Source organism: Diabrotica virgifera, chromosome 2, assembly GCF_917563875.1.
Source record: "Diabrotica virgifera virgifera chromosome 2, PGI_DIABVI_V3a".
Taxonomy (NCBI): Eukaryota; Metazoa; Arthropoda; class Insecta; order Coleoptera; family Chrysomelidae; genus Diabrotica; species Diabrotica virgifera.
The window spans coordinates 30,257,241-30,272,754 of record NC_065444.1 but is presented as its reverse complement, the minus strand read 5'-3'; the positions used below and the strand labels follow the sequence as shown (position 1 = coordinate 30,272,754).

At 33.3% G+C, this 15,514-nt stretch overlaps 1 protein-coding gene across 3 annotated transcripts in view; it reads right to left on the bottom strand.

Moving 5' to 3' along the window:
- Positions 1-12,701, bottom strand: part of LOC114335797 (putative fatty acyl-CoA reductase CG5065) — a 43,975-nt gene extending 31,274 nt beyond the window's left edge. Inside the window, exons 1-3 of one of the 3 annotated variants that reach the window (XM_028286086.2) lie at positions 12,548-12,701; positions 4,472-4,682; positions 725-973 (exon numbers count right to left, since the gene is read on the bottom strand). In XM_028286086.2, the coding sequence (XP_028141887.1) occupies positions 725-973; positions 4,472-4,675 (453 nt within the window). In that variant the 5' untranslated portion in view covers positions 4,676-4,682; positions 12,548-12,701. Of the gene's footprint in view, positions 1-724; positions 974-4,471; positions 4,683-10,941; positions 11,031-12,521 lie in introns of those variants that run through there. The other 2 variants (XM_028286085.2, XM_028286087.2) reach the window with 2 other exon arrangements.
- Positions 12,702-15,514: the final 2,813 nt, after the last annotated feature.

Here is a 15,514-nt window from a genome sequence, read left to right as displayed (position 1 = left end):
TGACTCATTAATGATATTGTTCTGTATTCACTGCAATCTTTAGCGTTTGTATTTTTAGGGATAGCACAAAAGGTTGAGAGTAACCATTGGGTGCGTTCGGACGACCACAGCGGCTGGATAGCTGAGCCAGCAGTAGCTGTCAGACGTCACCGCTGGAAGCCAGCCGCTGAGAGATTTACTAAGCTTTCCCTATCACGGCTGGATGCAACCACTCAGCCGATTTCTGCTGCCAGCCAGCCGCTATGGTCGTCCGAACGCACCCATTGTTTTGGTATGTTTCCTGTTTTGTACACTGTGTTAAACAAGTCTGTTTTTCACTCCTGTAACTTATTAAAATAAACAATATAGAAGTTTTCAGGGACTTTTGGCCCTTGGTACATAATAAGGTAATCTTTCATTCTGCGTTTAATTTTTTTTAAAAATACTTGTTAATTTTCTCAAAATTCGAAAAGAATTAAATACATTTGAAAAGCATTGACTCACATATTAAAATCAATAGAACATTTAGTAATTTAATAAGCTATTTTCTTTTTTTTTAACATTAAATATATTGTTGAGGCAGTAGTTCCTACTGTTTATGAGGCAAATTATATAATATACTTAATGAAACACAAATAAAAGAAAGTAATATCACAAGTTTTGAATGGAGATATAATCTATCGCAAACCGATTTCTTTCGTGTACCAGCATTATTGGTCTTACTGTCTTACCTTTAGTTTCTTACCTTTAGTTTAGTACATTGTTCTGCTAGATCTAACATATATTTTGTACCCCTAGTGTTTACCGTAACAGCATACTTGATAGTATCATCAAACCTCGTAGTAGCAGCACTATGAAAGATGAAATCTGCCTCTTTGACTATCAGTTGACGATCACTTCCAGATATACCCAAATCTACTTCTGATACATCACCAGATATGGCAATACATTTTTTGGGAGCGTCTGGATTTTGAGATAGTAATTTGCTGTACAGCTAAAATCATAATTTAGAAGTTATTTCTAAAGAAAAACTTTAAATCTGTTCTCAACATTAGTAAAAAAATTCTATAATAAATAAATCTAAATTACTTTTTTGGTTAGTTAAATATACATATTAATTAAATCGAATTAGAAGACGTTAACCATTAAATGGCAAATCACCGGGTCCAGATGGACTTCCATCGGAACTTCTTAAGCTTGTGGAAGATGAAACAGTAAATGTTTTGGTTGACCTCTTTAACTGCATTTATAAAACGGGAGAAATACCTAAGGAATGGCTTCTGTCAACTTTTGTGACTATTCCAAAGAAAACAAACGCAAAACTGTGCACCGACCATCGCACAATAAGCTTAATGGGACACACACTAAAAGTATTTCTTAAAGTGATACATACAAGAATTCACAAAAAACTAGACGCTGACATCAGTGATACTCAGTTCGGGTTTAGAAACGGGCTTGGAACAAGGGAAGCACTATTTGCACTTAATATCATGTGCCAAAGATGCCTGGATGTTAACCAGGATATATATATGTGCTTTATTGACTACAACAAGGCGTTCGATAAAGTTCGCCACGAACACCTGATGAGACTGTTGGTAGAGAAAAACTTGGATAAAAGGGACCTCAGAATTATTTTCAATATTTACTATAACCAGAAGGCGAATATTAGAGTAGAACGGGAAACAACCGAGGAACTCGAGATCAGAAAAGGCGTAAGGCAGGGATGCATACTTTCACCAACCTTGTTTAACTTATATTCAGAAGATATTATAAACAGAGCCCTTGCTGACCAAGATATAGGAGTTAAAATAAATGGCACTTTAATAAACAATTTGAGATACGCTGATGACACAGTATTAATAGCAGACACCCCGGAAGATCTCCAAACACTGATAAACAGAATAGTAGAGTGCAGCGAAAAGTTCGGTTTATCACTTAACATCAAAAAAACAAAAATAATGATGGTGTCGAAATCTCCACAAAATTTTTCTGACATAACCGTACATGATCAAAGAATTGAGCGTGTTAGAAAATATAATTACCTGGGAACTGTGATTAATGAAAACAACGACAACTCTGAAGAAATCAAGATCAGAATAGAAAAAGCTAGAGCTACTTTTACCAAAATGAAAACAGTTTTATGCGGAAGAGAGCTAAGTTTAAATCTTAAAATTCGCCTGATGAGATGTTACGTGCTGTCAGTTCTTTTCTATGGAATGGAAGCTTGGACACTGAAAAAGATCGATACAAGGAAAATAGAAGCATTCGAGATGTGGATGTACCGCAGGATACTGAGAATATCGTGGACAGATAGAGTGACAAACATGGAAGTGTTGCGAAGGATGCAGAAAGAAAAAGAACTTGCGCTTACTATTAAAAAGCGCAAACTGCAATACTTGTTACATATAATGAGGGGACAAAAGTACCAGCTACTACAATTAATTATTCAGGGAAAAATAATAGGTAAAAAATCCATTGGCAGAAGAAAACATTCATGGTTGAAGAATTTAAGAGATTGGTACAAGTGCAGCAGCTGCCAATTATTTAGATCTACGGTATCAAAAATACGCATAGCCTTGATGATAGCCAAACTTCGGAACGAGGACGGCATCTGAAGAAGAAGAAGAAGAGAACCATTTAGTGTAGGCAAGAGAGGTGCCTCTAAAGGCCCTGATGACAGGCGAAAAAACATGAACCCGATTTTTTGCTCTGCAACATATATTTTTAAGTTTTGAGGGTCATTCTAAACAAGAAAGGTATCTTGTAAATTTTCTCAAAAATTGATAGTTTTCGAGTTATAAACAATTTAAAATCTGAAAAATGCGAAAATACGCATTTTAGAGGCTGAAAACTCATATTTAGATTAGTATTTTTGAGGTTGCCAGATACTTAAATTGAAGTTTAAACATTCAGCTTCAAGATTCTGAAGAGTGATTGCGTCTAACCTAAATTTAAACCGTTTTTTTTTTAATTGTTAAATATGCATGTCCATCCGATTTTTTGCCGGTGCGGCGCGCTCTATTTCAAAAATCTCCAATTCTCCTCCGAACAATATTTTTTCTAGATTCTTTAGGACATTCTAAATAAAATAAGTTTCCTGACATTTTTCTCAAAAGTTAACAGTTTTAAAGTTATAAACGATTTAAAATCCATAAATGCGTTTTTGGGCATTTTTCGGATTTTAAATCGCCTATAACTTTAAAACTATTAACTTTTGAGAAAAATGTCAAGGAACTTATTTTATTTAGAATATCCCAAAGAATCTACAAAAAAATATTTTTCTGAGGAAAATAGGAGATTTTTGAAATAGAACGCGCCGCACCGGCAAAAAAATCGGATAAACACGCATATTTAACAATTAAAAAACAACGGTATAAATTAAAGTTAGAAACGATCACTCTTCAGAATTTTGAAGCTGAATGTTTAGTCTTCAATTCAAAAATCTTGCAACATCAAAAATACTAATTTAAGTATGAGTTTTTAAGTCTCGAAAATGTGTATTTTGAAAATTTGATTTGTGACGAGGACACAAACGGCTATCGATTGCTGACAGATAAAGAAATCGTTGAAATGGCAACAAAGGTGGACCAAACAGCTTCAGAAGCTGACACAGACTTGGAATTTGACTGTAGCTATATTGATGAACCTATTGTAACTGACAAAGATTTGCGTAAATAATCTAGAGAAGCTGCATCGCACATGCAATAATTCATCGAATGGTATCCTCAACAAGAGGAAACCAATAAAGTAGATTGCATGATCTTATGCCGATTAACAAATTCAGCCGTCGCAAAATGTAAAGCAACAGTAAAACAAACACAGATTTCAGAATATTTTAAATTGATTCGATTGTACGAACACAAATCCCTCTTATATTGTCAAACAAACCATACAAATGAAATTTGACAGTAGTACTATGAATTTTTATTTTTTTTAATGTTCTGTTAACCATCTTTTCGATTATTCGTCATACCCTTGGTCCGGTGCCCTGACGGATAATCGAGGTTTTACTGTATATGGCGAGACCGACATATTAACACTGAGATGAAGTCAAGAATTTATAAAGCCAGTGTAAGTTTAATAATGACACATGCATGAGAAACAAGACTCGATATAGTCACAATACAAAGACTAATGAAAACGCCAGAGATGAGAGTACTGAGAAGAATTACAGGAAATACGCTGAGAGATAGAAAGAGGAGTGATGACAATGTAACGTACAGTGTATAAACGAATGGACACTAAATAGAAAAAACACTGAAATAACCACATAGGTAACCAAAATGGGGGAAACACGTCTGGTCAAAATAGCAAGAGATAAATTACCAATCGGCAGAAGAAGTATCGGCCGACCGCGCAAAAGATGGAGCGACAACCTTCCATAGAGGTATCAATCCGCCAATGAACAAGCAGAATTGCTTATAAAGAGGAAGAAGAGGAAGAAACGGTCGAATTAGATATAATTTTATTATTAGGATGCTATTGTACTCACAATATTTTTAAATATATCTTCTAATCGCTCTTGTGGAGTTTTTCCCTTTTTAGTTCTAATAAGAACATATATTTTTTTAACGTTTGTATTTCTAAGTAGCTTTTCCAAAAGGGCTTTACCAATGAATCCAGTTACACCCGTAATGAATATGGTACGTCCGTGAAAAGTATCTGCTATACGATCTGGTATTTCGGTCACAACCATTGTGTATCTGAAATAAAAAATATGTTTGTTATGTAAATTAGAAAACGAGGAAGTATTTTCCTCAATAACATGTCTCTTTTTTTAACTCATTTACACTTGAGTCCACGAGTATTTACCCGTGCGTCATTAATACCTGGCGAGATAAAACACATATTTGATAACTCAAATTTTAACCCGTAATAGGAGCAGTAGCTACTTACTGTCACATCACTGGCGAAGCGTCCATGTAACCACTGTTACCATTGGTAACAGTTAAAAATCTTGCAATAAATATTTTATGACTGTTATGAAATAATTCCATTTATATTTTTTACTAACAGAAATATTTGTTAATAGTACCTAATTCAGTAAATAGCCAACTAGACGCACGAAAATATTGGCGAGATATAATGTGAATCCATTGCACTTTATTATATGCTGTTACCAATACTGGCAGTGGTAACGCAGGAGAAACCTCGCTATCGCTCGGGACTAGCTCGTTCCTGAAAATTTTGAAGAAGCGACGGATCTGTGGTGTATTTTGGGGATTTTGAGGATTGGTAACATTAGTTTAGTACCTATTACAGATTACAGTGTGCGTGCATTTAAACATGGAAGAGTGTTGCTACGTATTGCGTAATTGATCAACTACTTGAAAAGTTATTCTCCTTGTATATTTTTTTATATATAATTTTGAAGAAAAAAAAATGAGATTATTGAAAATGGAAGACTTAAAATATAAACAATAGTTTTCAAAATCTATTCTTTTTCCTACTTGTTCATTTTTTTATGTTAATTTTATGGTAGAATAATATGTTTAGTTTGTTTATTATTTACTGTTATACTTGTTACATATGTATACATAATTACAAACATATAATTTGGGAATAGTGATTTGTTTAATTTTATCCCACAGGATTGAAAACAAAAACTTATATTTGGGAGGTTCAAAATATTTTTTTTAAATAAGATTTTTTACATCTGGTTTGGTAACACTTTAGAAAAAGTCACCCGTCGCCACTGTGTCACATGCTGTTGCCTTTAGTAAATTTGAATTTCCGACTTATCATCGACTTATTTCGTATGCTTTAAATGATGACGCACGGGTAAAGACTCGTGGACTCAACTGTCACTCCATTTATGCTATAATTAGTAAGTACAACACTAAGTGACAGAAGGCTAAGTTTTCAATCTAATAACACATAAAATAATACCAAAAATATTACTCTACATCCCACCAGATTGAAAACAATTAGAACCTTCTCTGGTTACACCTACGAGGCTTCTAAAATTTGCAAGCCATAACGAATGCTGAGACTAAGGAAGATGAGTTAGTTTTACAATTTATAATTCACGTCCCATCTGCTCAGCGAGGTAAAGTTCCAACGAGAATGGTTCCCTTCGTACTCCAATCAGAGTAAACATGTAAATCAAAAATGAATAACCATTTTCAATTTCGTTGCAACACGAAACTACAACCGCATTATATTCTAGTTCAATCAGAGAGTGCAGCAAGCACCTCTACCGGTTTCGAAATTTATTAGTCTCTCATCAGGAAACACATGTGCTGCTCTCTCTGACCCAACCAAGACAAACCCCGGAGTGCAGTCACGGATTGCAACGAACGAAATGGCAGAGATGCCCTAGCGGAAACTGCTAGCAAAAGACTTAGGGCCGGTTGTTCGAACGCTAATCAACAATGATCACTATCAAATATTTAATTACTGTCACAACTGTCAATGTCAACTTTGGTTGGGTTGCTGAAAACGTAATTGATTATAATTATGAGATTAGTTAATCAATTAACATAACAATTATTAACATAATTAATTAACTAATTTCATAATTTTAACCAATAATTATGTTTTCAGCAACCCAATCAAAGTTGACATTGACAGTTGTGACAGTAATTAAATATTTGATAATGATCATTTTTTATTAGCGTTCGAACAACCGGCCCTAAGTTTTCAATCTAATAGCATATAAAATAATACCAAAAATATTACTCTACATCCCACCAGATTGAAAACAATGGGAACCTTCTCTGGTTACACCTCCGAGGCTTCTAAAATTTGCAGGCCATAACGGATGCTGAGAATAAGGAAGATGAGGGAATTTTACAATTTATAATTCACGTCCCATCTGCTCAGCGCGGTAAATTCCAACGAGAACGGTTGTCAAATCGGTTGTCAAATCACGGAGTAATTAATTTTTAAAATGAGAGGTGCAACGTGGATATCACATAACTAAATAACATAACTATGAAAAATGATATTATGTTAAGTGATTTCCATATTGCATCTCTAATTTTAAAAGTCATTTGACAACCGATTTAAAAAAAAATATAGCTGGATAGGTAAATGATCGTTTTTTCAAGTTACAAAAAAATATACTGGGTGTTTTAATAAAAAAAGTGAACAACTTTTTTTTAAATCCGCTATTTTTTATTTAAAAGCGATAAAAAAAATGGTCATTTACATAAAAACTTGAAAAAACGGCCATTTACCTATCCAGTGATATAAAATTTATTAAAATCGGTTGCCAAATGACTGAGCAATTAATTTTTAAAATGAGAAATGCAATGTGGAAATCACATAACATAATATCAATTTGCTTAGTTATGTTATTTAGGTATGTGATATCCACGTTGCACCTATCATTTAAAAAATTAATTACTCATTGATTTGACAACCGATTTTGAAAAAACTTTATATCGCTGGATGCTTTAGTGACCTTTCTTTCAATTTACAAAAAAATATACTGGGTGTTCCATTAAAAAAAAGCCAACAACGTTTTTTTCAAAAATCCGCCATTTTTTTCGTATTTGAAAGCGATATAAAAAATTCAATCCATTCAGACAAAACTTTTACTAAAATAAAACATTTCAGCGAAAACCGCATATTTCTATCTTGAGCCGTTCAGAAGTTTTAGGCAGTTAAAATGGGGGAAAATATAAGTCGACACCCGGTACTACACACACATCGGCGTACGTTTCACTTTATGTTTTGACTTAACTTGTTTGAAATTGAATCATGACGCATGGGAAAAGTTATAGCGGACGAACTATATCTGTATATATTTTTCATCCGACGCGACGCCCTCAAGGTCACTAATGATTATGAGAAAGAAGAAGAAGGAGTATATATTTTTAAATAAAAATTAAAAAGCATAATTGACAAATAATTATATTTATTTTTGTCTTGATAAGAAGCTTGAAAAAGTCAATGAATAATTAAATTTAAAGTTATATTAGTTATTTGATTAAAACAAAACAAGCCAATGGACATGTTTTTGATAGTAAACATGTTTCTAAAAAAATTAAGATCGGGGGTGGGATTCCTTCCATTCCATGCCCCCGATGTTTGGTGGTACGCCAAAATCTTCAAAATATTTCGTGGTACGCAGTTGCTAGAAGGTTGGGAACCGCTGAACTAGAGTGTTGAGATGCTATATATTCTCTGTCCTTTTATATGAAGCTGAAGCCTGGACAATTACGGACGCAACTGAAAAAAGACTTGCCAGCTTTAAGACGTGGTGTTATAGAAGAATGTGGAAAATACCATGGGCACAATACGTAACAAACACGGAAATATTAAGAAAGAAAAAAAAAGAAACACTGAAGACTATGAAGGAAAGAAAAATGAGCTGCTTTGGTCACAAATTAAGAAATGAAAAATATGAGTTGATGCGATTATTTATACAAGGGAAAGTGGAATGAAAGAGAGTACCGGAGAGACGACGCACGTCCTGGCTGAGAAAATTTTTGTTCTGAAGCTATTTTCTTGTGGCATTTTTAAAATTTTAACTATTTATAATGGGAAATAAGCCACAATATTATTAAAAAATGATTTTTATTAACGTTTCGACGCCCAAATCGGGTGCCGTTGTCAAAATACAAAATACTAATAACATAAACGAAAATGTTGTTGCTTAGTAAAAAAATTCTTCTAATAATTTATTTAATTTGACTCATTTATATCGGCAATTCAGATACATATGATACATTTTAAAGTAGAAGACTTTAAAATGATATTGCCAATATTTATGAGTTGCGTTCCTGGGACGACTTTACTGAAAGATAGTTCATTCGATTACATGAAATCAACCCCAACTCAAGAATATCCGTCACAAAAAAATCATAGCATGTGATCTGTCTTTAAAAAGACAACCATATGCAACGGTGACATTAAAATTCTCGCGTTAGAGATCTCATAGTAAATCACGAGGGAAAACCAGCAAAAACCTCGTGATACTATCCCGACATCGTAAGTATTTGGACTTACATTTAATTTACTCTCAAAATTAATACCAAATTCTGACTTTACTATAATTTTGTTTAAATTATAAATAATATCAATAATACATGGATATATAAGTAATACTAAAATATAAATTATGTACTAACTCGACTATTGACTTACTAATTGTGGTATTTTCTTTCTATTGACTTCCTCTTTCATTATGGGTATCCACATCCTACTGCATTCCACCGAGGAATTTGCGACACAATTGGTTTCGTTTAGCATAATTAGAGCCGCTTCTTTGATTTTTCTCTTTTTACTATCTGTTTCTTTCAGGACTATACTTGAATCTCTCCACTGAACTCTATGTTCATTATCCCATGCGTGTTGACATATTTGAGATCTATCAAATTCTCTATTTTTAATATAAGATTGATGTTCACTTATTCTAACGTTTAATGGTCTTGATGTTTCACCTATATAAAACTGTTCATCATAGGTGAAACATCAAGACCATTAAACGTTAGAATAAGTGAACATCAATCTTATATTAAAAATAGAGAATTTGATAGATCTCAAATATGTCAACACGCATGGGATAATGAACATAGAGTTCAGTGGAGAGATTCAAGTATAGTCCTGAAAGAAACAGATAGTAAAAAGAGAAAAATCAAAGAAGCGGCTCTAATTATGCTAAACGAAACCAATTGTCGCAAATTCCTCGGTGGAATGCAGTAGGATGTGGATACCCATACTGAAAGAGGAAGTCAATAGAAAGAAAATACCACAATTAGTAAGTCAATAGTCGAGTTAGTACATAATTTATATTTTAGTATTACTTATATATCCATGTATTATTAATATTATTTATAATTTAAACAAAATTATAGTAAAGTCAGAATTTGGTATTAAATTTGAGAGTAAATTAAATGTAAGACCAAATACTTACGATGTCGGGATAGTATCACGAGGTTTTTCCTGGTTTTCCCTCGTGATTTACTATGAGATCTCTAACGCGAGAATTTTAATGTCACCGTTGCATATGGTTGTCTTTTTAAAGACAGATCACATGCTATGATTTTTTTGTGACGGATATTCTTGAGTTGGGGTTGATTTCATGTAATCGAATGAACTATCTTTCAGTAAAGTCGTCCCAGGAACGCAACTCATAAATATTGGCAATATCATTTTAAAGTCTTCTACTTTAAAATGTATCATATGTATCTGAATTACCGATATAAATGAGTCAAATTAAATAAATTATTAGAAGATTTTTTTTACTAAGCAACAACATTTTTGTTTATGTTAGTAGTATTTTGTATTTTGACAACGGCACCCGATTTGGGCGTCGAAACGTTAATAAAAATCATTTTTTAATAATATTGTGGCTTAGTGACTAGTTATAAATAGTTAAAATTGAAAAAAAAATTATATTGAAAATGGGCATGTAGCTTTCTTATGGCAGGAACATCTTAAAAAAAATAGTAGTGAAATTTGTGCACCCCATATAAAGTTTATGGGGGTTTTGTTGCCTTAACCCCCCTCTCCAAATGTTTGTAAGTTCCAGTTAAATTATTATTATGTTACCATTAGTTAATAATTAAATACAATGTTTTTAAAACTTTTTTGCTTTAGTACTTTTTCGATAAACCAGTTTTCTTTTTTAATGTTTAAAAATTTCTGAGCACCTAACAAAATGTAAATTATAAATAAATTTTCATATTATCACCAGGTCTCTATAATATTAATTAACCATTTACAAATATGTGGTGGATTTTGCAAATGTTCAAAATATCTCGATAAAAACTGGCTAACGAAAAAGTACCAACAGTCAAAAAAGTTTTACAACATTGTGTTTAACTAATTGTGCCAAAATAATAATTTATTAGAAACGTACACAAACACTTAAGGGGGGAGGGCGTTAAGAGAGAACAGTAGCGATCAACAGGTAGCAAAAACGCGTTTCAAGATTGTGGCCGTAATTTAATAGAGAATATAATAGAGAATGGCGGTACAGAGCTAAATTTGAAATAGTATATTACATACCTAGCGGGAAAGTACTGTATTTCAGCCGAGCGGCAAGGTAGTTTAACGAGGTGCGAAGCACCGAGGTAAACTACAGACGCGAGGCTAGAATGAGTTCCGCGAGGTTTGTATACTATTTTACTCACAATCGGTTAGTAGTTTATGGATTTCTATTACTCACAATCTACCAATAATAATTTCGTTTCAAATATCTGTATCCATTTTCATTATGTGATAAGATGAATTATTTTAAGTAATTTTAACCTGTGAGATCGTTGCTAGGTAACAAAACAAGTTTGTTGAATCTGACATTTAGGCGATACACGACGCCATTAATTGTGCATATAATCAAATTAGGCATTCCAAATCACGTGATATAATATGGCTGCTGGATGGCAAAACTGTCATCCATAGGCGTATCCAATTATTAAACCACTTCATATTTAATTTGCTATCACAATTTCACAGATGTCGCTACACAATTAACAAAAAAACAAAACCAAACAGGATATTCTTTATAAATTTGTCAATATTTAATGTAAACATTAGATACGCGATGACCACCCCCCTTATCTATGTCTATGGCCATGTCAGTTTAGCCATCCACCGGCCACCACTGACAGTTCATTGGAATCCCTAATTGTGTTTATTTTACAAAAATGTCGGATAGTTAATTTGAATGTACGCCACCAGAACTGCGGGTAGCTGCAGAGAGAGCTACTGAAGGAATAATTCCTGAAAAAAGCAGGGAGAGGTATGAAAACACCTATGAACTATACAGTAAATGGTGCGTGACTAAAGGTGTGCAGCATACCTCTGAGACGGTACTTCTTGCTTATTTTTGTGAAATGAGCAAACAAAGTAAAGCCTCCACATTATGGTCAAAATATTCGATGTTGCAAGCAGTATTAAAATTTATTAAATTTTATTAATCTTTTAATCAAAAATGACATTGACATTTGCAGGTAGAAAAGTGACAGATGCTAGCCGGAAAAGTACTTTCCCGGCTATCTGGGAAAGTAAAGTAAGTAATAAGTCGCTGCCTGATTACTTCAAAGGTTAGAAATCCATAAATTACTAACCGATTGTGAGTAAAAAAGTTTATTTGAAGAAAGTGTATTTTTTTGTTCTTCTTAATGGCGGTACAGGCTCGTTTTTTTAATATTGTATTTAATTACAGAGTAATTTCCACATACTAATATATTTTTCAAATTGGGCTCTGTACCGCCATTCTTTATTATATTACGAATACTTGTGCTAAATATCTCGAAAAAATATTCAAAATTGCAGCCGCAATCTTGGAACGCGTTTTTGCTACCTGTTGATCGCTACTGTTTGCTCTTAAGGAAACAAAACCCACATAAAGTTTTTTGCACAAATTTCAGTTTAATTTGTTTTAAATATGTTCCTGCCGTACGAAAGCCACATTTTGAAAATAAACTATTTAACAGTTTTCGATATATTGTAAAAAAATCTATTTTCATTTTGTAAAACTTCAAAAGACTGTAACTTTTTTATGTGCACACTTGTACTATGGTAAGTTAGTTTCAATCGAACTATTTTTGGTCCCAGAATATGTAATTTAAGTTATTATGATCTACCTTTTTGTTACACCTATATTATATACCTTGGTATATCTAAAAAGAAGGTACAATAAATCACCCTAAAATGCACCAACTGCACTATAAATAATACAACCACTGATATATTGTAAAAATTATAAAACAGCACCGAAACTGAACTGCTAACAAATGAGCGTACCACTATTTATTACTTTGAGCAATTTGTTGAAAAAAACTAATAAAAATTCGAACTCTTATTTACCTATTTGTACAGACATGGCAAAGGTTACTAAGTAACATTAATTTAATATGACTGATGAGAATACTAATTAAGAGCTTCTTTGGTGCAACCTAATTTCACTATATTTATCAATCATCCGGGCGAGTGTCATCAATTTGCCGTTATTATGTTTATTGTTTATGCTCTTTGTATAGTAATTTTGATACCTTTGATTTATTGGTTAATTGTAAAATTATTTCTATCGTAAAATACAAAGTATATAAGTTTCATTAATAATTGTCCATAATAACTGGAGAAACCTTAGCACAAAATACGAAGATTTAACCTAAAACACTTTTAAATAAAATATGGTTCCTTACTGAGTTATAGGGTGTTTTATCTAAAAATTTAAAAACTATTTTTGCTCAGCATTTTAAAACTATTCGACGTATCCTTTTCATACTTGGCAGAAAGTGCGACTACTAGACACCCTACTAAATTATAATCTTCTTCTTCTTCAAGTGCCGTCTCCTAATCGGAGGTTGGATATCATCATCACTATCTTTACTCTATCCACCGCTGCTCTAAAGAGTTCTATAGAACTGCATCTAAACCAGTCCCTTAAATTCTTTAACCATGACACTCTCCTTCTTCCTATACTTCTTCCGCCTCTTATCTTTCCCTGTATTATCAGTCTTAGCATTTCATATCGCGGTCCCCTCATTACGTGTCCCGGATATTGTAACTTTCTTATTTTTATTGTGTTTATTATTTCGCATTCTTTACCCATTTCTCGCAGTACTTCCGTGTTCGTTTTCCTCTGTGTCCATGCTATTCTAAGCATCCTTCTGTAACACCACATTTCAAATGACTGTAGCTTATTTATGTGTTCTTGCTTTAATGTCCAGCTTTCAAGTCCATATTGTAGCATCGAGAACACGTAGCATCTCAAAGCTCTTACTCTCAGTTCTAAGCTAAGGTCTTTGTTGCAGAGAACTGTTTTCATTTTTACAAACGCATTTCTTGCTATTTCTATCCTGGTCCTTATTTCTGTTGTTTGATCATTTTTCTCTGAAATCCAGGTTCCTAGGTATTTGTATTTATCAACCCTTTCTATCGGTACATTTCCCAAATGTATGCTTGTTTGTATGTTTGTTTTCTTAGTTATTATCATGTATTTGGTCTTTTTTATATTCATTTTTAGTCCATATTCTTCACAGAAATTGTTTGTTTTGTTTAGTAGTAGTTGGAGTTGTTCAGCAGAGCTTGCGATACTCACGGTGTCATCTGCATATCTTATGTTGTTAATAGATCTTCCGTTAATTATTATTCCTTCACTTTGAGATAGCAATGCTTCTTCAAAAATGGCTTCACTATATGCATTAAAGAGTAGTGGAGACATAATACATCCCTGCCGAACTCCTCCTCTAATTTAAATTTCTGGACTGGGTTCGTCATCTACTACAATTTGTGCTCTTTGATTCCAGTAAAGGTTTGTTATTATTCGTAAGTCCCTTTTGTCTATGTTTTTGTCTTTAGAATTTGGACTAATTTTTCATGTCTTACTTTGTCAAACGCTTTCTCAAAATCAACGTAACAAACATGCACATCCACATTCATGTCCATGCATCTTTGAGCTAACACATTAAAAACAAATAACGCCTCTCTGGTTCCTAGTCCGTTTCTGAACCCAAACTGACTATCATCTATTTCTTCTTCTAGTTTTTTATTTATACGACCATGTATTATTTTCAAGAATAATTGGAGAATGTGACTTATTAATGATATTGTTCTGTATTCACTGCAATCTTTAGCGTTTGTATTTTTAGGAATAGCACAAAAGGTTGAGAGTAACCATTGTTTTGGTATGTTTCCTGTTTTGTACACTGTGTTAAACAAGTCTACGATAATGTCTAAGGTTTCATCATTTATGCATTTTAAGCTTTCTACTGGGATTTGGTCTGGACCTACTGCTTTACCATTTTTGCTATTTTTTAACGCCGATTTAATTTCTTCTTTTAATATCTTCAAAACCGTATCATCTTGTACTTCGACTTCCATCTGCTCTGTTCTATTGTCTTTGAACAGTTCATTATTTATTCTGTCCATCTCTTTAATTTTTCGTTAGTACTCAACACAAGTTTCCCATCTGTATCTTTTAGTATTCCCGGTTTTCTTTTTCTGTTGTTCTGAGTTAATTCCTTAATTTTTTTATGTGTATTAAAATTATCATGCCTTTTCTGGTGTTGTTCTATTTCTGCGCATTGTTCTTTTAACCACTGTTCTTTAGCCTGCTTAATTTTGGATTTTTAATGGAAATTATGATAAACAAATGTTTCTAGCTACTACCAGAGGCGTTCGACAGGGGATGGTGAATGATTGACCCTTCTCAAATTCTACACGACTGGAGAAATTACTATTTTAGTGCCATTTTTAGATTCTCCAATACTTTCTACGTATCCCCATGTATAGTTCTCTAAAGAACACGTCCAGGGATATTCCGGGTCGGAAGAGGGGTGGTTTTAGTTGGTAGGCGGCTGGTTATGGGGGCACGCGGGACGCATGGACCATACTCTGGTCTGTGGCCCCTAGCGAGTTCTCCTCTCCTGTCCGAGTCCAACAGTACTAGGGACACCTTTCCTAGTCTGCTAAGAGCGTTCCACCTCAATCCAAAAAAAAAATACTTTCTACGTAAATAATTTACTCCTCATTGGTAACGATAAAGTCATTAGTTTTCGAGATATTTGAAGTTAAATATGAAACGGCACAGTTATTGTGATTAATTTATGATATGATTCATACGAAAAAATTT